This window comes from Lipophrys pholis (assembly GCF_963383615.2).
Source record: "Lipophrys pholis genome assembly, chromosome: 7".
Classification (NCBI taxonomy): Eukaryota; Metazoa; Chordata; class Actinopteri; order Blenniiformes; family Blenniidae; genus Lipophrys; species Lipophrys pholis.
This window is the reverse complement of record NC_137638.1, coordinates 3881068-3905770: the sequence shown is the minus strand read 5'-3', so window position 1 is coordinate 3905770 and position 24703 is coordinate 3881068. Positions and strand designations below refer to the sequence as shown.

Genomic DNA, 24703 nt, shown 5'->3' with positions numbered 1-24703 from the left:
CTTTAGTCAAATCTTGCCGACCATTGGCTTCAGTTTTGAGATCGTTCAGGATTGGATTTAAGTCTGATTTGTTAAAAATGAAATTTCTGACTCCCATGGCGCCTTCTTTAATTAGTTTAATTTCTTAATTAATCACATTTCTTGTCATTTGAGCCTTTTTAGACGGCTTCCTTGAAATCACTGATGGCCTGGTATCGACTGGAGCCGCTGCAGTTCAATTCAGGAGCTGTTTTCTATTGTCTGTAGTGGTGAAGGTCAAGCACAGATTAGATAGTTTCCTTTTTGTTTACACTTCAATACACGTGTCTCTCCGTATGTGAGAGGTCATGCTTCATGTGTATCCTAGCATGCTAGTATCAACAAGTGACCTGTGAAGGAAACTTTGGAAATTTTGGTTCTGGTGAATCTCAGTCGAGAAGTAGCTGGACACACACAAGATGGCACGGTTGTTTTTTTTTGTCACTTAATGAAGGTTATGTTGTGAAAGACGAGGTTGCAGATTGGTCATTATGATTCAGTATACTGAATCCTAGAGACGTCACCACGTTTACACGACAGCGTTTTCAAAAGAAAATGTAAAACCTTCGACTGCAAAACAACCGCAACTTCTGTGCGTGCGCACCGCGGCTGTGGTCGCCAGTTGTTCTGCACATGCTCAGTAGATTAACTACAACATTTCCTCCAGAGTGCCATGACTCCCAGTCCACTAGAATGTCCGTGTTCTCCCACTGTTAATGATTACAGCAAATTGTTCTCTGCTGCCAACTAGTGGCCTGGCATGTTAACTGCATCGTGGAAACGGACAAAAACAATGTGTTTTCACTTGAAACGTCGTGATGTAAACAAGGCTTAAATATTGAATAACAGTTACGGCTTTAAAAAACAATGACTGAAAACATTTTGCTCGTTTCTAAACAAATATACAATCATTAGTTGTATTTTTCTGGCGTTGCAAGAATTATTTTCAGCATTTCTGCCGTTTCCGTGTCAACGGGAAACTTTACTGAAACAACACAAAAATTTTATGTTTCCACTTGAAACGTTGTCGTTTAAATGGGGCTTTAGTTTTGAAATAGAAAAAGGCAGTTTTGACATTCCACCATTATTATTGATGTAACTTGATTTCTACGAATTCATCCTCTTCTCCAGCTTCACTGTAATTCTGAACGATCTTTAGAGAGGTTAGCAACAAGGAACGAGTCAGTTTGAAGGAAGAAGTACGGATTTTTGTATATAAATATTGGGGGGGGGGTGGTAAAAAGTTTCAGAAACAAAGTGCAAAAATGATGCTTTCACTTGAAACGTTATAGCATTTCTTTTTTTTTTTTTACAAAACAACAACACAGCACCAACTAGTGGCCCGACATGCACACTACAGCCTTTCTGGAAGTACTGCGATGAAGACGTTCCGGTCTGAACCGAAACCTGAACTAGTTTCCGTGCAAACAGGCGTTAAGAGTAAAACTGTCCACACGACCTCTGAACCTTTAATGCAGTGTTCTTGTGGGAGGGTTGAGTGTGTGAAGTGTCTCCTCAGTATGTCTCTATTCGTCACCTACCCAGCCTTCTACCCAGCTCTTCATTAAAATCCGGTTTGTAACCAAGCGATATGTCAAACTTTTAACTTCAGCCTTCTTTGTCTTTTATACCAAGCGCTTCAATTAGTTAATGTCTGTATGTTTTGTCAGCTTGAACCTGTGTTTGTGCTCCGGTGTTGCACTTTGGTCCCCTTCAGAAGTGCCAGAGGCTGAACAGGAGGCTAATTCGGGTGAGGGGAGAGAGAGGGAGGGAGGGAGGGAGGGAGAGGTGGGGGGAAGGTGCAGTATTGTTGAACGGCAGCGAAAATAGGACTATCAGTTCCACTCAGATAACCCCTGGCTGTCATTGGACCTCAAGCCAAGCGGTGACCCCGGGGGCTTGAACTCTGCTGGTCATGTGACCAGGCAGTAAAGTGACCAGTGGTGTTGCTGGGCTCTGGCTGTGGTCAGTGAGGGGCAGGCTGTCGAGGAAAGAGGCTGCTGGGAGAGAGAGAGACAGAAAGAGAGAGACAGAGACAGAAGGGAAAATAAAGAAAAGATATTAAAAGTGTGAAGAAGAGGGTGATGGGGTACCGGGCCTGGTGGCTTCTCCTTAGCCGAGTCCGAGCTTGAATGGGTTCCAGGCAGCCTGGGAGAAGCATGAAATGGATACATGGGAAGGTAAGGAAGGCTTAGCAGGGGAGGCTGCTGCTGCTTTCTCCTAATGGGGCCACACTTCTCGCCGAAATTGCATGTGAATGGGGAGAGGAGATAAGGATGTGTTAAGAGCTGCTTTCTCGCGACGAGAGATGTTGATTTTCATGCAGAAAAAGTTGATTTAATTCCTTTTGCAACCACTCTCATTAATGTGTTCCTTATTCCTCCAATTTGAATTGACTATCCCTCCCGAGTTGTAAAACTCAGGGGGCCATTTTTGACAGTAATATTTAATTTTACGCCAAAAGAAATGTGTAAAAAAAAAAAAAAGGTACCAGATCAGTAATTTTACAGTTAGCGGTGCATGCGCGATGAGTTTTGGGCCCGGCTTAATGAGGGGAGAGAAATCCACGCTTTGCAAAACCGATCGATACCTTCAAGTGCTTTGTTTACGTGCGTGTTATGACGTGTGTGAGCGCTGTGGGGAATTGCACACGTCGTATTGATCCCCGGGTATGTGGCGGTGTGCAGGTTTGACCACAGTCAGCAGTGTTGATATGGCGGAGGGTCACTCTCAGGGTCCAAGTCAAAGCTAACCCTCTATCCTCCTGTATTATCACCTCCTCGTCATCTTCTTTCTTCTTTCGTCTCCTTGAACTTTGTGCTCTCGGCTTCGGTGCTTTTTTTTTTTGCTTTCTTTTTTTCTTGCTTCGTTTTTGGTGAAAAAAAACAACTTAAAAACTGTTGAAGTCAGAAGGTTTCCCTCTACAATCCTTCCCACCAAACTGTCCCTGCCTCCCCCCCCCCCCCGCTCCCCCTTGTATTGCAGGAATTTGGAATGTGATCCCTTTTCACTCTTAAGATTCACCCCACATGGCAAAGCAAGGGCAGATTATCACCATTATTTGTGATTTTTGCACCAACTTGTAATTAAAAAAAAAAAAAAAGAAGAAAAGGAAAGGAAATCACCCTTTGGGGTCAGTTTGGAGTCAATGAGAGATTGTCTTTGTCCTTCACTTGATATTTTCTTTTGAGGACTTTAGTCAAGCATGTGGAGGAACCATGTTACTGTATTCGTCCCATCCCCCCCTTCCCTCTCTTCATGTTAATCCCCCCACCCAGCAGCCTTGTTGGTTTGTGCTCCAGCTGAGGGAGGGTTAACTCCACACCGCTTCTACACCATGTGGAGTTGTGCAACGTGTGGGGATGTAATGAGACAAAAAAACCAAAAAAAAAACTGCGTGTCACATTAAGAAAAAGGTAAAAAAAAAAGAAAGAAAAGAATGTGTGTGTTTATTGAGGGGTTGTTTATGTGGGCTGCAGGGGACAGAGGCTGTGTGGAGATCAATAGTAGCAGTGGGGGAGGTCAGGGACTCCTGTGACTCTGTAATGCCGGCCTATAAATAGCCAATGACGAGAAGCTGGCCGCTCCTGCCAACCGTGCACGCCGCAGTCGTCCCCAGAAAACCCTCGGTTTCACTCCGAGGCGTCCGCCTCGCACACGTCAAACTGAACCGTCAGGTCCGTCATGTTGCAGATCTTTGTCTTTCAAGGGTGTGTTCCTGCAGCTGCCCCCCGCCAACCCCCCCCCTCCTCCCTCCACAAACACACTGTGCTTTTAGTGCACAGCGGGGACGACCAGCTGAGCAAAACAAGCACCACGCTCATAACGATGCATGTTTTACTGTATTTTCTGTCCCTCACACGTGTGTTTTATATCAGTGGGAGTTTTTCCTGCTGGCTGTGGGAAGCACCCCCCTCCACACTCCTCACACACACTCCCCCCCCTCCCTCTCCCTTTTAATACAGAGGAGACTCAACATTCATTAACCATGCTTTTATATGTGTGTGTGTATCACAAAGCAGGGGCTGTAAAAGCCACCACCTGGTTCATATCAGAGTGTGCTGCCTGTTTAGCCCTGACATTAAAATGTTGGTGAGGGGGTCTCAGGATCTAAACAAGTTCCCGCTGTCTCTTAAGGCGAAAGGCTTAAGCACTGATGTTTAACATGCCTCACTTCTGCAACAACTAATAAAACCTTGTATCACAAATTTGGTGATCAAGCCCAGCTCCTTTTAAATGTTGAGTTCGTTACGTTCCAGCAGTCTGAATCCATGTGATCGTTTATGGACTAAATGAGGTAAATAAACCAGGTTTTGGTTATAAAACATATTTAACCGCCTCCGGGGAAACATCAGTGTTCTGAAGGTTGTTGCTTTTAAAACTTTCGGATTTGATTTGATTATATAATTAAATTTTCATTCTAAAAATGAAATGAATATGTTGATTTTAGAATATTTATATAATTTATTAGTTGCCTTTAAGCAATTAGTATTTTATACATATTTGTCTTTATTCATTTATTTAGTTGTTTGTTTCATGTAAAATATTTATAAGATACAAACATTTTAAAAGCAATATCTAATTTTAATAAATAAAACTAAATAAAAAAGTATTTATATTTTCTTGTAATCATTCAGTCTACTACGATAGAATCTTAATGAGATGTAAACGTTTTTTAATTATATATTCAGTTTAATTGGAAAGACTGTGATTTTAAGGTTAAGATCATTTTGTGTAATTGGAGGTTTTTTCTTCAAGTAAAGAAAAAGTAATCCATCTAATCCCCCAAATTACTCAGAATAAACAAACTGAGTCAGCTAATTGGCTTAAAAGTGACTTTTAATATTTAGATTGTAAACAAAGTGTTTATTTGAATCCTCAACCAAAATGTGTTTTTATTGCGAAATGGAACTCGGCCAGTCAGAAGGCAAACCATAACATTTCAGTACTGCCGTGTGGTGAAATATTTAAGTGTTGACGACTTGAAAGGTAGAAAAATGTGAGAAAAACTCCAAGTAATTACGTCGGAACAACAAAGAAACACTTCATGTGACTTAATTAGGTGACCTTTTTTAGTTTTTTCTCGCAGTGTGCCGACTGGAAGTTCTTCCAAACTCCAGAATCCTCCGCATGCAGAAAATAAATAGTAATGTGAAATTTGCATCCAGTCAAAGAAAACATCTGAATGATCCTTTCTCATGCAAACGGCGCCGAGACAGTGAGGCAGACTCCGCCGCTCGAGCCACTTTCCCACATTACTCAACAAAGTAGCATCCATGTGGCTAGCATTAGCATAAGTTTAGCGTGTGGGCCTATCTTTAATGATTCGGCCTCCTGAGCCCGGGTGTATATTATAGGGACGGCGATGTCAACAGGTCGCCATTGTCCCGTGGATGAGCCCAATCTGCAACTGCATGCACGTTACTTCAAACATTAGCATGACAGTGAGGCCTGCCAGGAATGTGGGACCTCGGTCCCGCGGGCTCCTCACATGCCTTTAAACCTCCGCGAATGCGCTGATGTGCGTCCATCTACATAGTCCTGGTCGGGGTGTGTGCACGTGAGAAGGGTGGCCGGCAGGGCCTCTGTTTTTCTTTCTTTCTCTCCCAGGTAGAAGAGATAAGTTACAGAGAGGAGGAAGGAGGGAGGGGGAAGAGGGAGGGGGGGGGGGGGGGGGGGGGGGAGTGAAGGAGGGAGGAGGAGGAGGAGGCGGCGGCAGCGGAAAAGTACAGCAGACTCCTGCAACCCCCGCTGCCGGTCTCAGCTGGCCACGATTGTGATGGAAAGCCTGAGACAAAACCAGAGAGAGAGAAAAGGCCTTCAGTGGCAGGCCCTGCTCCGTCAGCCACTCAAAAGGAAAGCTTTACACTACACGCCGGCCTTTGTGCGCCGCCGGCCGACAATGGGCAGATTTGGCCGCGATACATCTCTGTTCCCAGCGGGATGCGTTCAGGGGGAACCTCTCAGGTTCCGTTTACAGCGGGAAATCTTGGGCAACGTTTTGAAAACGACGTAAGGTCTCATGTTGTGCCAGTAGTGGGTGCGGTGGGTTGTTTTTGTAATGAAACGGCACCCACATGCACTCACAGAGCGATGCGCGACAAACATTAACTGTGGGAGAACACGGACGTTGTAGTGGACAGACGACCCAGTCGGATTGTTTTTACAGTGACTCTGAACAATATGGGTCCGTGTACACGTCTTTAAGTGAAGAGGCGAAACGTTCGTTGTGTTTTCGGGTCTGTTTACACGATGACGGTGCTCAGCGCCTCTGAAAATACAACTTTTTGAGAACGGCTCCCAAGCTGGAACTTCAAAAAAAAAGTGATAACAATTCACCTTGTCGGTCAATATGAATGTTCGCGTTCTCCCGTTTAATGTTTATAACGTGTTGTTCTCTGTACGCATGTGTATGTGGTTTCATCACAAAAACAAACAGCATCAACTAGTGGCCTGGCGTGTTAACTACATCATTTTCAGCGTTTCTGCCATTTACGTGAAAACGGACATCTTAAACAAAAACACATAATTGATGCGTTTTAGCTTGAAACGTCATTTTGAAAAAGGCCCATAACTACAAAACTCCCAGGAGAACGTGCACTCCGAGTCATGACACTCTGGAGGCAAACATTGTTCTTATTGGCCGTGCACTGAGCATGTGCACAACAACCGTGGTGCGCATGCTCAGTAGCAGAGGTTGTTGTTGTCTTTTGTTGTTAGAAAAAAAGTTGTGTTTTCAGTTGCACCATTGTTGTGGAAAGGGAAACTAAAAACACTATGAAGCTTTTGTGTTTTTAACGGAACGAGGCTTCAGATACACGGGAAAACCTGCACACCTTTCACCATGAAGTCATGCTTGGGACAAAAAAAAAAAAAAACAACAAATAAAATTGCACATTCAATTCAGTCAGGAAGCACTTTTTTTTTTTTTTTTTTTTTCCCCAAGCTTCATTTCTGTGGGTGTTTACAGTCGGCGCTCTTGTTTCCTCCGCTGCTCTCAACAAGCCGTTTGTCTTTTCTTTAAACGCTTCGCTCGCATCTCCTGGTTTGCGTTAAAGTTTGGAATGAAACCTGGGCTGACCCCTGGGAAACAATGCAGCCTTTAATGAGCCTTCGGGGTGGGGCGGGGGTGACCGTGTGTGTGTGTGTGTGTGTGTGTGTGTGTGTGTGTCATCGGGGGTTCCTGCACCCAAGCCAGAGGGAGAAAGAGAGGGTGGAGTTCAAGATGAAGCAGGGCTTTTATGACTCTTTATCGTCACCTCGGGGGAATTTATCGTCTCCTTTTATGACCTTGTGATAGATTCGCAACCCGAGTATCTCCAGATTCAACAAAGACTCACCCTGAAAGGGAAATATTGTCTCACTCCCGTGTGAAATTCGTCCCTAAATGTGGGAACATTTGCAGAGATCCATCTATCTTCCTCTGGCTTTGATGCTTGAAATGAGCACATTTGGAGGATATGAGATTTATTCTCAGGGATTAAACAATGAGCGCTCCTCATCAGTTTGCTGAGGAAGGTTTATGTTAAATAGGAGAGTCCTAACATGTCCCAGAATGCGGCTGGAAGGGTTTTTGATGGATCCTCACTTCCTCATGGAGTTTTCTTACGTGAGTTTTCAGTTAATTACATATATTAGTTTAGTCTTTTACCAAAATTTACACAAAGATTATGTAACAGTACATGCACATTAAAGCAATTTCTTTACCAATATATACATATTAACTACATTCAATGACGGCAGCATACAGTATATACTTTAATAATATATATGAAATGCAAACTATACAATAACTAATTTATATAGCAATATTTCAAGATTATTTGGAGTTATTTAGCCGTATTTAAACAAATAAAACAATACATGTTCCCAACATATACAGCAACATATATATGCAGATTAGGTTCTATGCAATAACAACTACATATATATCAATATATCGTGTATTATGACATTACTAATGTATGCTAATCATATACAATAAAACTAATGTATTTAGCAGTATATGCCAATTAAATACAAAATAAGAATTGGTATAAATGTGAGTGTTACTGTATAGTTGCAATGTATACAGGTTAAATATTACCTATATATCCCAATATATACATATTAGGTACTATAAAACAACTCTGACATGTATAACAATATATACTGCTAGAACATAGCAAAATACCTCCAACATAGCGACATATACATATTAAATGGTGCAAAATAACACCGATATACGTGCTGATATGTACAGGTTAGGTACAATATAACAACACCGTCATATATAACAATATGTATACAGATTAAAGACTGCAAAATATCAACAACAGATATACCAATTCATACGTATTGAATACAATATCACAAACATATATGCAAATAAACAGATTAAAAACACACACAATACCATAATAGCAACATGTATACAGTTTAAATACTGCAAACATAAATACTGAGGAGGGTTTATGTTGTAGGTTTTAAACCAAATCAGAAAGAGGATCATTTCCCGACTAACCAAAACTAAATCACACAAGTCCCATAGTGCAGCTTGTAGCATTTTTTATTTATTTATTTTGCTCGATCTTCCTCGTCTTTGGGGTTTGTAATGAAGTTTCTTGGGGAAATGTCTGCACTCGTGAGATTTAAAATCATCGAGGATTACCAGTTCAACTTTTTTCTGAGCAACACAAAAGCAACAGACAATTTATGTAAAGTTGTTTCTCCACCTTTTCCTAACAGCCCATGGACCAGATTGACATTTTTAACCTGGAAATATGTGGTGGTGGGGGGGGGGGGGGGTCCTGATTGAATCATCTGCAAATTAAATTAGTTTAATTAGTGACGGAGGCTTTTTAAACATACATTAGATTGAGGACGGGGCTGGTTTATCTCGCAAATAAGACTCTGATAAGATAAGAGTTGGAATATTGTGTGAGCCATGGCAATACAGTTAGAATAACTTCTTTTATAGAACGCTTTAGTGAATAGTTTCTTACAACACATTTCCGTGAAGAGATGGTTCACATTTTTCAACAGGTTTTACTGCACATGAATGTTTTCACATTTCTTGCAAACTAACTTAGTAACAATCATTAAATTCATGATTGATTAACTTTATTAAAAACTGCTTAATATTTAATTAACTGCACTGTGAATTATGTTATACTTTACAATCAACTACAGCTATGATTTACACTTAAAAACAGACTTTATTATACCTTAAAGGCATGAAAATAACATTTTCACTGACTTCAAAAAGTCACAAAGCTGTAAAAGGTCAGTAGAAATATTCCAATGATTTTCATATGAAGGATTTACAAACCTTAATTATTTGTTTTAGTATTGTATATTCCCTTAAAATAACAATTCAAACATACATCAAGGAGACATTGGAAATATTACTCCGTTAAGCCTGATGAACTCATGGTGGATTAACATAATCTACAAATATAATTCATCCATCCATCCCTCATCCGGCTCTGTTCTTCCCGTTTGAAATGTTTGTTTTGGATGATTATAGCTGTGTTATCAACAGCGGGGTGTATCGGCATGAAAACTACCAACAATTACTTCCAAGAACGAGTTTAAAGATCGACATAACAACCCACAAATATTTAAGGTGGATCGATGACTAAGTCAGAGGCATTGGACACATTTTAGTTCAGGTTTCACATGCAGCCCAATTTCATGTCGAGTGGTAAAATAGTGCCATAATGACCTTTAAATCTAAATTTTTTACGTTTTTCTTTGGTTTGGGAAATAAAATAAGACATTTTGACCGCGTGTACTCTGCACCACAACAAACAATTAGTACTTAAAATGACAACAATCTCAACATGAAGCCAATTGTGATGAATTCTTCTGGTGTGAAATGTTAAAAAAAACTTCTCCTACAGCTGTTGCATTATGGGTGTTTTTATAAGCTTACCCGGACTTAGCCTCTTGTGGACCGGTTCTGGCCCACAGTTCTTATCATGTTGGACACCACTGCTGTGAATTTAGGTACAGATGTAAATGTGTGTTACTATCTGGTGTCAAAGGTTAATAGATTGATAATAATTGAGACGTCAAGATTTATTCAATCCAGCTTCCTGAATGTGTGAATGTCAGTCTGTGTCACCGTTAAATCTTTACATCAGGCTTAAACATTGATGAGAGACACAAATAACATCATTAATTAGTTGTTCTAAACATTCAGATGGATGTTGCCTGTGTTTTAAATCGGGATTTTATAAGGTGGTGTTTGTATTTCTTATTTTAAAACAGAATTGGGATCTTTTTAGAAATCCATTGATAATTTTTACCCGATTCAGACATTATTTTTAACTATTTTAGTTGAAGATGTACTATATTTATCCAACAAAGGGAACATTTGTATGTATCTGTATGTGGATTTAGGCAGATCGATCGCTGAAATAGTGATAAAATGGATAAAAAGTGTAATTTTGGTCAGTTGTCTTTACCACATCGTTTAACATTAATAACATTAAAAAAAAGAATCGAACCCTCTACCATGTTCGCATGTATTTATTTGAACTTTATTCTTTGCATTTGTTTCATTTACAGATTATCAGTCTTTTATGAAACATTTAAAATTGCATTAACTTGTTAAAAAAAAGGTTTTATGTTTTCAGTTGAACGTTTGATGGCGGCTTGTTTGACCTCAGAAAAATACACATTCAGACCATATTTTAATAGTTTATTTTATTTCCTTACTTCGCCGACCGAATTGATCCCCTCGGGGCAATTATCCACCGCCCTCCTTCCAATCTCGTCGTAAAAACAGATTTGGGGTTGTGATATCTCTGCCGGGTCGCGGCGGCGTGGGAAGAGCCGTGGGTCAAACGCGGAGCAGGCGGGAGCGTCACAAAAGCCGAAAGGCCGACCTGTAAATGTGGTGAATATTTAACTGTCATCTCCAGGCGGGACGGGGAGGAGTCATAGGACGCGACGCGCTGAGATCAAGTGTGTGTGGAGGTGCGAGCCGGCCGGTTATATGGTGGCCATGCACTTGAAAGACCAGGGTGACGGATTTCTCAAATCAGCCTGACTGAAGGCGGCGAAACGCCCATTGTGTGCTGAAGGAAGTCGACTTTCACATGCGGTGGCCAGAGAAATATATGGTTTGAATGCGTCCTCCAGAATGGGCTGACAAATGGCAGGCTGAAAGGGGGGGGGGGGGGGGACGTGTTTGGCAGGGTGATCGCTTTACTGTAAAACAGGAGGAAGATGCAGAAGAGCTGCAAAAACTTTGTTTTGGAGTTTCATAGGTGTGTTGTTTGGCTTCATTTGAAGTACGATTCCTTTGATTGTGAGCGTACATTAATCCGTAGTAAACCACCACATCCATCTAGTTTTAAGTTAGAGCCTCACTGATGCAACAACTGTGATCATGATCCAAACATGACAGTTTTCTTTAATATTACAATAATTGGCCACAGAATTACAAAAATAGGGTTGACGAAATGACCAAAACAATTCAAAAACACCAAAAAAATGTTCTGTTGTCACACCAGGAGCTATTCATGGATAAAACTAATAATTTCTGGCAAATTACCAAGTAGTATGAAAGATTATTATAGCCAAATATGTGTTAAGGTTTAGATTAAATACCTTAATTGAAACAGTAATGATCCATTTTTAAAGTCTGAAGGTTATAAAATATCTTAAAAATTTTAAATGGATTAGCAATCCCCGTCTAAAATTAAAATTCTCATATTTGTTGTGCTTTATTTGATCTCAAATGTGAGTTTAGAGGGCATAGAAAAAATATAAAACTAATTTAAAAAAAAAAAAGTCAAATCAAAGCCTTATGAAGCTTTATGAGTGATTGAGACAATAACACGAGGGGTAGTTTACTGAACTGGAGTTTATTTTTGAACGTGTTTCTTTAAAGGATTTAACTTGTTAAAGTTTACACGTAAAACGATGAAGAAATGTTTGTTCTTTTAGGTCCTTTCAGCACTTTTGAACTGAGAACATCGTTACATTATCTTGGAAAGTCCAGCTAACGGAGTGGAATTACTTCGAATAAGAGTTTGCAATCGTCAAAAGCAACAGCAGAATAAAGTTTTTTTTTTAAAAAGACTATATCAACAGTTCTGTCAGTTCTTTCTGATTGACTAAAAAACATTGCTTACGTTCATTCTCTGAATTAGTAGATATATTTTTGAGCACGTCTTCAGATTAAACAGGATCATAGTTAACCAACGATACAATAACATTTACTGCTTATTGAGTAGTTTTTATTTGAGAAAGATGATTAATGTAAAACAAAATGTGAAAATTGCATATTTCTATGTTAACAATCTGAGGCCACGTTTCCCCATTCAAACACTTGTCAGGTTAAAATTTTGTAATATTTTTAATGCGCTTGGATTGAAATCGACGTTAAATATATATATATATAAAAAAATACAGTTGCTAATCACTGATTATGAATTATACTTAAAATACTAAATTTGGGGGTTTAAATGAGCGTGCAGTGGCGGAAAGGGACTAGTGTATAAAACAAGCGCAGAGTGAGAATCTTAATCTGCAGGTGTACGAGTACAAACACGGCGCGGCGTTAATCTGACGTCACACTGAGAAATCAGTGGATTTCTAAAGCGAGTCGGCGGCGGCTTCTTCTTGACTTCCTCTCCCGAGTCGACTTAACCTCTGCGCCGTATAGAGTTAATCAGTAAAATAGTTAAATTCTAATCCGGGGACGGGCTCACCGTGTGACGCCCCATTGTCTGTGTACAGTGTGGCGGCCCCGCAGCCCGCATGCAGCCACCAAACTTAAACCTCCACCATTTAAATGGTAATCTGTCTCTGGGCTTTAGAAGTCCTCTATTCACCATTCATTATCTGGGAGAGGCTTTATGCCATATGCCCACCCCCCCTCCTGCTCTACACCCCCCCCCCACCTCCTTCTAATTACCTCCAGTACATGAACCCTGCAGCCCGCTATGAAGCCCCCCCCCCCCCTTCGCCTGCTCTCTATGGGAGGCTTATAGCTCTCAGGCCTCTGATGAGCTGCCCCTTTAAATTACACAAACACACACACATGCACACACACACGCCTAATCCCGCTCATTTGAATATTAAAGATTATGTTCCCGTGGCCTGTTTATTGTCACAACATTGTGCCTCCTAATCAGAGAGGTGACTGGGTCAAACATTTACAACAGTCACAATATCAGGTTTCTTTTACAAGCCAGCTCCCACGAGGTAAACAGCAACACACACACACACACACACACACACTAGATTCACCAGTCTCGTTCATTGAATTGTGTTTTTTTCACACATTAAGAACGGTTTGAGCTTCAATAATTCAGACGCTGCGATGAATGTGTGTAAAACCATAAAACAAATGTTTGTGGATCATTAACTAGTATTTCATTCCCACTAGAACACAAACGGCGCGTGAGGTTTGGTGAAAAGATGAGACTCCAGCACCACAAATGTTAGCTGGTAAATAAATAGATAAAATAGATTTTTTTATTATTTTCACTCAATGTTATACACCGTAGGTGCATACATGACCAAAATGTAAACGTGCTTTCACTTTCATTCATGTTCCCCCATTCACTCACCAGTGGTGACGTTTGCAATGCACGGTGTTTCACCTTCATTTGCGCAGACATCTCGGGTGATGTGATCACAAGTGGCGAGACTCTTCACGCCGTCCGTATCGTGCGTTTCAGGCTAACCACTTGAGATCAGATTGTGGCACCGTCCACACGAGCCAAAACAATCTTCGTTCTCCCTGGCGTTCGCAAAAAGAAATCTGTCCACACGTCACTGTCAACACAACCAAACGCGATGCCTCAGGGCATGTAGTACACACGCCAGGCCTTTGGGGGCGCTGTGACTCCCCAAATACACTAAAAATGAAGGAATAAGGGGGAGATGACATTGGTTTTTTTTTCAAATGGGGGAAAATCAAGGAAAAGCCTTCACCATGTGAAAGTGTTGAAAAACTGGACAATATGACTCCTTTAGGTTTTGACCTTGAGGGTTTATTGGCCAGGAATTGAAGCCTGGTTGTGACAGGATAAGACACTCGTATAAACTAACCAAGTCTACGTTGTGAGATGTAACGATTTGTTTTGGAGAAGCTGAGTAGAATCTTTCTCATGAAGTCTATTCAGCTGTGCTACTTCATTTATTGCACCCAAAGACCCTCATAAAGACGACTCGCTATAGACAGACTCTGAACATCGGCGACCGGGAGCTTCGGAAACAGTCTGTGCTACTTGAACACTTCAAACCCGAATTCGAGTTTGTCTGGAAAAGAGATGATAAATTTCCTCTTGAGTCTCCGTCTCGCTGTGTTGTTCACACTTCCACAGATAATCTGCTCTAACAGACCAATCAAAGTACAGGGTTGTTTTTTTTTTTACCCCCAATTAAATGTGAACACAACGATAATCCATCCTCAGTCTGCATGAATATAAAGAAGGGCAATAGTTTCTCGGTGCCGGAGTGTGAGAAGAGCCTCAGCTTGAACGGTTTGGGGGTAAAGCTGCCGCGGCGTCGAGCGTCTCTCTGGAAACCTGTTTGTCCGCCTCCATTATTGGCTCTCCCACCGCAGAATCCCATAGGAGGGTAAGGGTCACGCCGTCTGTGTGTAGTGCAGTTTGTTGTATTAGTCAAGAGTCTTACATTAATCAGATGGCCAGGTTAATCTCCAGGCTCAGCGGGCGGCGTTAACCTGCAGGGCAGCGTCCGCCGAGCGGCGGCGTCCAACGCTCTGAGTGCAGGTTCACGAGGGAAGTACAGCGATTACTCCCAAACATGTTGTGTGTGGAGGAACTTAAGCCTCTCTCCTGCTTACATTCCAAAATAATTCACTCGGTTCATCTTTTCAGCTCCTACATGACGGAATAACGAGAAAAAAGATTATTGTAAATAACAAAAAAAAATTATTATTTTTTTTTTCATGATGAAGTTGATCAAAGTGGGACGGTGAGTTGTTCACCTGGAGAATAAACCTGGAAATGACCCAACGTAAAAGCTTTCGTTTAAAGAGGCGAACCATCATCAAATCCAATATTTTTACTGTTACGTCTTCTCGTACGTGTCTCTATTTCCACAACAATGGCAAGAACTCCCCGAATCTTAATACTACGTTTAGATCGATGTCATTTTCATATTTTTGCGTGAGGTCGCGATAGCAACCTGCTCCAGAGGCCGCGTTTCCACGACGACGTCCTCTCGTGAAAACGGTACTCAAAGCCACGGATGATGCAACTTTCTGAAACGCTGCGACTGCAAAATGCTCACCACAGCCATAGTAGAGAGCGCGTGAGTAGATTGACAATAACCACGGATATTCATACTTTTACGTTTTTCGTACCTCGAGCGGACGCGGATCCTGTTTACGCGACGATGTTTCAAGTCGAAACGCATCGTTTTTGCATTTTTTTTTTTTTTTGTTTGTTTTAGAAAAGTTTCTCGTTTACACGGCAACGTTTTTAAAACGATGTCTGTTTCCGTGGAAACGGCCGAAATGCTGAAGGTTAGCATGCCAGGCCACATTGTTGTTATCGTCTAGCTATTCTTGCATGTGCAGAAGAAGTGTTGTGTACATGTGCAGTAGCAGCGTTTCATAAAAGTAACGTTTTACCTGATTTTAAATAGTATTTCTATACATGCTCAGTAGATGAACAATCAATGTTTTCTTCGTCATGACCCGAATGTTTGTGTACTCCCATTGTTTATGTTTGTACCGTCTTATTCTTTCACGAATGTGAGTGTGGTTTCAAAACGACCAACAGCACCCACTAGTGGCCTGGCATGCGAACGACATCGCTTTCAGTGCTTCTGTCGTTTCCGTTTGAATCGTTTTCAAAACATTGCCGTGTAAATATGAGCCTTCTCTGAAACAGAAACGCAAAAACTCTTGATTCTCACTTGAAACTTTTATTGTGAAATGGTGGCTTAGCCGTGGCCCATTTTCTATCCTTCCGCAACTCTGATTCGAACTGGGATCCCTCACACTCGATGACAAATACAACCAACTACGAGGGGGTTTATGGGTGATTAACTTTTATATATGTGAAAATAATCCATCCAAGTACTCGGGTCATAAATGTATTGGATTTGAAAGAACGTTTGACAAAAACGCATGAAGCCTTGAAAGTAATTTGTACAGTAAAGAAGCTGCTGGGTGCTTTTAGAAGCGTTTCCTGCCTCCCATTTGTTTCCGCCGCCACTTGACAGATTCAATATCGGCTCTGCAATTCGCTTCAACCGCCACAGAATCACTGAAATATAAAATGCTTCAAAACTGCTCTTCCTGTGAAGAAGAAAACGCTTTGCAGGCGAGACAATTCCTCGTTTGCATTAGCAACAAGTTGTGCCGCTCTAATCTGTGTCTGGTCCTGAAATGTTCGATCCCCTGATACTGATCAGCTGCTGCTCGCTGATAGCTGCAGCTTTTCTCGGTATCCATGGAGTCCGACCCATCTGCTCTCCGTCAGCGGGGGTGGGGGTAGGGGGGTTGTAATCAGTATGTACGCTCACAGGTCGCCACCTCAACCACACCTGCCTGCAGATATCTGTTTATCTGATCACACGGCAGAAACCCAATGAATACGAGCGTAGAGGCAACCTGCTGGAGTTCTCCATCCAACAGGGATTTCTCACCAGGATTTTCAGAGAACAGTTAAAAAAAAAAAGGGGGGGGGGGGGCAATTTCTGGGCCAAAATACCATTATTGTTTTAACACATTGAACCCTGTGGAAATTGGTGACAAACTTCGCTTGTTCCAACAACAAAGACCAGAAAAATGAGTTTGCAATTCCAAAACTGGAACACTTAAGCAGGGTTGCCTTGTATGGAAGGTCTTTATCATAACTACAGTCCCGTTCACACCAGGTTCTCAAGCTTTCCTTTCTTTTGGCCGTTTGTTTTCACAACAACGTTTGGATTCCCTGAAAACGGAACGAAATTTTGAAAGCGAGTGTTTTCATAACAGTCCGCTCCATGTTTGCGTAAACAAGGAAGCGACATTATGTTCATTGACGAAATAACGAAAACTAGAAATGAAAAAAAACATTTTCTTTACTGAAATAAAAAAACTATTTTAAAAAATGACGACTAACTGAAATTGTAATAGAGTCTTTACAAAAGTAACTACGGGTGCATTCACACCAGCATCGTCCGGAGGACTTGGTTCGAATGTTCACACCTTCATTTGGTTTGCTTTCACATTACGGGTCATACCGACTCCACAACGTCACGCAATAAAAGTGAAAATAAATCCCGCCACTTTAGCCGGCTAGCGGCTAATAGTTAGCCATAAGCAAAGGAGATTTTGTCTTCAGACCAGATATCAATCAGATAGATGCTTTTTCGTATCTTTTTTAAATGTTAGTAGCAATAGTGATAGTAATAATCCATATTAAAGAAAGTTTTTAACTAATACAAACGCAACTATGTAAAACAAATAAACAAAACTAGCAAACATGCATAAAAAAACAAATTAAAACTAAACTGAATTTTATGAAGACACAACTCTTGTGAAACGCTGACTTGCTGCACATGAGCACCACAGTCTCTGTAAATACTTCTGCACTTGCGAGTAGATCAATGATTAACAAAAAGAAAGTATATATTCAGTGCACCATCATCTGCATACACGGAGACACATTCATTACGTGCGGTCTCTTTCAAAACGAGTTTTCTTGCCTTTTGCTTGCCGAGGTTGAACCCCAGAGTACAAGTATGACAGCTGAACAGATCCTTCTGTTTATGAACACGCTGGACTGCAGGATGAGCCTATGATCTCAAACCTCTTGAACAAAACAAGTTCTCTGGACGTAACAGCTTCCTCATCGACCAGATCTCAGTCCAGCAGTCCATTTGGGACGATCTCTCATAGGAACGGTTCCAACACTGAGTTGGACGACTTCTCAGAAGGCGAAATGGGGGTCCAACCCAGTTCAAGTATAAGGTATACTTTCTGTTGTGCCTGATTAGTGTGTGTGTGTGTCTCTGTGTGTGTGGAGCCTGATGAAGATTAACAGTATGACCAGCTGAGAATATTCCCTCCAACTTAATTCCTGGGTGAGTTTGACTGTGTGGCCTGGAGGTAGATGTGGGATTAAGAGAAGATTTCCACAGCTTTCTCAGATCGTGGTCTTTAGAGTATTGAGAGCACCTTCATGATTAGTAAAAGTAGCTTTACATTGGGCGCACCCCCTCCAACAATGTGCTTTAACGCAGTCATCCTCCCACACTTTGAAAACCCCTGAGAGAAGAAAAGTGCAAAGTGGTTGTCTTTTTTGGAAAAAGCTGCTCTTCGTTCCGTCCCTTGATGCTGAGTGTTGTAGACCAGGAGCGTCGGCAGTGTGCTCTGATAAACACCCAGGACCAGGTTCAAGGTGGAGAAGTGGAGGCGACAGGTGTAAAAAAAAAAAAAAAAAAAAAAAAAGAAGTGACTGAGCTCACAGTGCATGAAAAACGTAGTTCACCAGATTTAGGTTTTGGTGAACTTTAGATAAAAACGCCCACTTCTCATGTTGGAAGGTGCTTCTTTTTTTTTTTTTTTTTTTTTAAATATCTGTGGCGACATGAGAAGCTTAATGAAGCCCGCTCCTCATCCTCAGGACTCATTTCTTCTTCAAGCTTTTTATACGATTGTTTTACGTCGTGGATGAAACTGGATCAGCCGGTTCATATTCTGTACATTTCTTTTTGGGGTGTGTACTTTTTTTTAATGTACTTAGTGGAGTACATCCTGTTCTGTAAGACTTCCTCTGTATGAGCCCGTTCCCCCTGAAATATGCCCCCACATGTGTTCCGCATTACAGCCACCTCTTAGTCGTGTGTGTGTGTGTGTGTGTGTGTGTGTGTGTGTGTGTGTGTGTGTGTGTGTGTGTGTGTGTGTGTGTGTGTGTGTGTGTGTGTGTGTGTGTGTGTGTGTGTGGTTTCTAGAGGAAGCTACAGGTGCTTGGGGGGGGGGGGGGGGGGGTTTAAAGGGTGTTGATGAGGGAAATGATTCAATTTGTAACCAGATTATTTTAAACCTGATCTTTTTATCCATCCAACCATCATGACCACTTTAATCATCCATCCACCCATTCTTCCATCATCTATCCATCCAACCATCCATTCTTCCATCCAGTCATTACTTTAATCATCCATCCATCCATCCACCTCATGTCATCCATCCATCCATCCAACCATCCATTCTTCCATCCATCCATCATTACTTTAATCATCCGTCCATCCACCTCATGTCATCCATCACTGGAGACCACTAATCACAGGACAGACAGAACCAAACACTCACATTTAAACCTTCAGGACATTTACAGTCACCAGCGAAGCTCAAACACATGCAAAGTCCACCCAGAGAAGAGGCTTTGGGATTAGATATTCTCAGTCCAAATGAACTGCGTTAACCTCCAACCTGACATGCAGGCTGTCAAACATGAGGGGAAAACAAGCAACCTTGATCTTAACCCTCACCCTAACCTGGATTCTGAACCAGTCCTTCTCCTCCAACTTCACCTCGAATGAATCCCCCCACAACAACTTTAATCCTCTTATGACTGGCTCTTCTCAGGCTGCCTGGAGTTATTTACATTAAATGGCTGTAGAACAGTTTTTTGGGGGGGGAGTGGGGCAATTATGATTACTAGATGGTAGTAAAGCTCCATTCCTCTGTTTTTGGAGAACTAGAATACATTAAGTAGCATAAACTGTTTAAGATTTATTGTTATGAAAGCTACGCCCACCAAATCATGTCGGTATTGACATGAAAAGCATATTGGGGTTAATCCCAACATTAACCTTAGTTTTAAGCTTAATTCCAATCCCAACCTGATCCCAAACTGGATCTCGGGTGTAATCCTGCTTTACGAGTAAAACTTAACACAAACCAAAGTCTCAGCGTGGAGTTAAGTAATTGCATCCTGGCGTTGGCTCTGGTTTGCTCACAGGCTGAGTGATGAGAGCCGCTTCACCAGGCCGGCGTTAACATAGTGTGTGGCTACGTCACATGATGCAGGCGAAACAGCTGCTTCGCATCCATTAAAAGTATTTAAATCAACATTATCAGGCCAAACCTGAGTGCAAATGTTTGATTCATCACTTTTCTATTTTCTAGATCCGGCACGTTTTCTATAAAGACGAATTGAGTAGAATTTAGGGCCCCGCCCTCGGAAGGAAAGAGATGTAGTTCTCATGCTGGGCCAGTAGTGGGTGCTGTTCTGGACAGACGACCATGTTGGATTGTTATTGTGGTGACCGTCAACTGGGAGTCGGGATACTCTGAGGCCGCCAAAAGTTGCGTTTTCCAGAGTCGGGCAGAATCGGAGCGTTGTGAAGTTGCGTTTTCCCAACTTTCCCAGAAGATTGGAGTCGGAACGTTTTCCAAAATTTCCACTTTGGGGGCCGTGTTCAAAAAGTCGTGTTTTCAGCGGCTCCGGGCACCGTTGCATAAACAGACACGCTACGAACGTTTTCACTTGAAGAACGTCGTCACGTAAACAAAGGCCATAGATGGAATTTTCCTTGTGACCCCCCCCCCTCCGGGAAATTCCCCAGCTCCCCCTGCCCCCCTTCCCCCGATCTACACGGTTTCTACATGTTCCACACGACAACGCCGTTTCATGTCGCCGCATTATTTCTGGCTGATCGTCCACACGCCGCGGCGTTTTAGTCGCGTGAAAACAGGTTCCAGAGTGGGGAACGGATGGACAGTAGCTGAAAACGATGACGTCATCGCCCCACCTCTCGACCTGATCACCCTGCAACAACAACAACAACAACAACAACAACAACAGTGGACTACCTGCTCCAGATTTAGCTGCAGAAGCTACTGATGCTATTTGGTTTAATAACGCGAGATTCCTCGAATACAAGAGTTTCTTTTCATCCATATCTTCTTCTCCATGTTTGTTGTACTTCTGTGGCAAAGTTACACCCCCACCTATAGGCCTGGCATATGTATTACATCGTTGTGGGTCATTTTCATGGTGCCGTGCGGACGGGAAACTTTATAAGCCCGACGGGGAGAAAGTAAAAGAGAGTTTTGTTTCATGTGGACGCGGACCTGAGTGACATGCACCAGCATCCCCAGTCACATGAATTGGTGGTTAATTCGGGTACAAAATGACAACTCGTGCATGAAATTCGCTCGGGTATGAAAACGCCGAGCGCCCGTCGACCTGCTGCGGCGAGCCGAGATGAGAAGCAATACTTCACATGGAGTCGGGTGGCTTCCTGGAAGGAGGCCTCTTCACGCGACACCGCCGTCGTTAAGAGCAGCGAAAGGAGAGACTGTAAACAAATCAGTCGTGTCGTCTCAGCTCATCAGAGCCGCTGAATTAAACATACTGGAGACATCTGCGCTCTCCGTCCTGCTGCCTGTTACACCTCCACTTTCACAAAATGAGAGTTTGGAGCTTAAGGATCCTCTGGATTAGCCAGCGCCTGGCTAGCGCTTAAGCCCCAACCGCCCCCATGATCTCAATTAAAAACTTGTGCCTTCAGCGAGGTTTTTGCACCCACTATTTTTTTTTTTTCTTCACAGTGTGGATGAATTAGTGCAAAGCAGTGGGTGGAAATGGTTCTAAATCCTTCTCTGTTCTTCTCCCGCCCTCCCTTCAATCCTCTCGGCAGATGATCCAGCTGACCAGCGTACTTGCCTTATCTGTGGAGATCGCGCCACAGGCCTGCACTATGGCATCATCTCCTGCGAGGGCTGCAAGGGCTTCTTCAAGCGCAGCATCTGCAACAAGCGGGTGTACCGCTGCAGCCGCGACAAGAACTGCGAGATGTCGCGCAAGCAGCGCAACCGCTGCCAGTACTGCCGCCTGCTCAAGTGTCTGCAGATGGGGATGAACCGCAAAGGTAAAGCAGCGCCGAGTCACGGGGGCTTTTCCTCGGAGCCGACACTGCTGGGCTGTGTTTATGTGCAACAGTATTTATTATTCTTTCTTTTCTTTATGAATCTCTCTGGACACTGAAACCTTTACATCACATTTTTAGCCCATTACATCACATTTTTGCACAATTACATTACATTTTTGCAGCATTGAAATATATTGTTGCACCATTATGTCACATTGTTGCACTATTGCAATACATTGTTACGCCATTACATCACATTGTTACACCATTACATCACATTGTTGCACAATTACATCACATTGTTGCACCATTGCAACAATGTGATGTAATTTAATCCATACATTGTTACACCATTACATCACATTGTTACACAACTACATCACATTTTTGCATCATTTCAATCCATTTTTGCCGCATTGCAATACATGGTTGCACCATTACATCACATTTTTGCTGCATTACAATATACTGTTGCACCATTATTTCACATTTTTGCATTATTTCAATACATTTTTGATTCAAGATTCAAAATACTTGAATTATTTCCGAGGGGCAATTGCACCTTTACGTTACATTGTTGCATTATTACATGACATTGTTGCAAGCTTTGCTTTGCATTTTTGTACTATTATGTCATATTTTTTCACCATTAATCACATTTTTGCACCACTGAATGACAGTTCTCAGCCATTGCGTTACATTTTTAGACCATCTCATAACATTTTTGCTCAATACAATATATTTGTGGACTATTGCAGTAACCCTTACTCCATTGGATTATAGTTTTAATCCATCACATTACAGTTTTGTTTCATTGCATCACATTAGACCTTTGCATTGTATGTTTGCAATGTTGGATCACAGTTATCAACTGTCAGGTTATATTTTTGGACAATTGCATTTCATTTTAACTGATCGGTCACATTCTGCACATGGAGACACACTTTGATTTAGTATGTTGCACATACAAAAAAAACCTAAAAAAAACATGCATTGGACCAGATATTCAGTTACTCTTTGTGTGATTCCAGGTTCTCCCATCTGAACGAGCACCTCTGGCAACAGTCCACATCTGTTAGTGTGCTTGAGCTGGAATTCACCTCATTAGTGTATATATGTCCATCACAAATAGCTCTGTAAGCCCATCTGCAAAGAACATAATGATAATAGTTTGCAAACAGATGTTGGGAAGATGAAATTGAAAACATATTTACATTTAATGTGGATGGAGCAGCTACCAGACCTGTATTTTGAGGTTGACTCAGCAGGAAGAGTGTTATCCGTTTAAATTTTTTTTTATCTTTTTTGGGCTGTAATCTTTTTTAAAAAGTCAGTTTTTGCTACTGTCAAACATTAAATTCTCAACCAGGAACAAAACCAACAGATCCCCCATTCTTGAGTTTAACATTGCTCATTGGGTTCTTCTCTAAGTGCAGAGAGACTTTGAACAGCTGCCTTTGTTTCCAGGCCCCAACCTGCTGCTGAAGCCCAGAGAGAGGCTGAAAAACATCAGTTCTACCCATAAATCTCTCTGCCTCCTCGCCTCTGGAATGCTCAGTGACACACAGACAACACTCTGATGTTGGAGCCAGGCAGAGCGGAGTCCGCACAGCATTCATTTCACGTGTACATGCCGCCCCCTAGTGGTCGAGATGAATGCTTGTAGTGGGCCTTCCAGCTCTGCCTGACAGCCTCATTTTATATGAGTGATGCTCCAAATACTTTGATCGAGGCAAATTCTTCTTGACACGTGAAATAAATTGACTTGACTCCTTTATTAACGAACTCTTCCAAGAGAAGGGGGGGGGGAGATTCTATCTGCCTGCCAACAGAAACGGGAAAAGTCAGTTGAAAACTTGAGAGAAATCACTCGAGGGAGGGAAATAGCATTAACCACCATTCCATCCTTTTTTTAAAAATCATAATATATTTAGGATTCTGGCCATCCCAACATTGCATTACATTTTCCTACTATTGTATTTCATTTTTCTTTTTAATCTTTTTATAACAGTTGTACCTCATTGCATCACATTTTTGAGAATTGGAATACATTTCTGCACCATTGCTTAACATGTTTAGCCATTAAAATACATTTTTAAACTTTTCAAATACAATTTCCTGCCCATTGCATCACATTTATGGACGATTACCTCACATTTTTTTTGCACCATTGCGATATATTGTGGATCTATTGCATTGGTGTTTTTTTTTACTATTGCTTTGCATTACATTTTCACCACATGGCAATACATTTTGTAGCATTGCATTACATATTTGCAAGGCAAGACAAATTTATTTATAGAGCACCATTCAAACTCAAGGCTATTCACAGTGCTTTACAAAGAAATTAAAGAAATACATAATAAAGACATACCTTAAAGCCCTAGAAGAAATACATTGAAACAAAAAAATGAAGAAAAGTATAATAAAAGAGGTAAGAGATTTATTAAGATTAGTTTACTAAGTAAGTAAAGTCTATTTTATATTCAAAAGCCTGTACATCTAGGAATGTTTTAAGTCCTGATTTAAAAGAAGTGAGTGTGTCAGTAGTCTTCAGGTGTTCAGGAAGTTTGTTCCACAGGTGGGGAGCGTAGGAACTAAAAGCTGCTTCACCTTGTTTCTTCTGACTGTAGGAACAGTGAGTAAACCTCTTCCTGAGGCCCTCAGAGGTCTGGAGGTTCGATCTTCTACAAGTCAATCTGAGATTTGCAACCTCCTGTTGCATGTTTGTACCATTACATTACATTTATGCACCCTCACATTGGATTTTTTATAAAATTGCATCACATTTCTGAGCATTTCTGAATAACAATTTGAAGAACAGCATAATGTTTTTTAG

At 41.6% G+C, this 24703-nt stretch overlaps 1 protein-coding gene across 3 annotated transcripts in view; it reads left to right on the top strand.

The window, feature by feature from the left end:
* nr6a1a (nuclear receptor subfamily 6, group A, member 1a) overlaps positions 1–24703 on the top strand; it is a 140448-nt gene that overhangs the window by 105147 nt on the left and 10598 nt on the right. For 2 of the 3 annotated variants that reach the window (XM_080467861.1, XM_080467862.1), the window contains one exon: positions 21634–21864. In XM_080467861.1, the coding sequence (XP_080323987.1) occupies positions 21634–21864 (231 nt within the window). Of the gene's footprint in view, positions 1–1986; positions 2199–21633; positions 21865–24703 lie in introns of those variants that run through there. The other variant, XM_080467863.1, reaches the window with a different exon arrangement.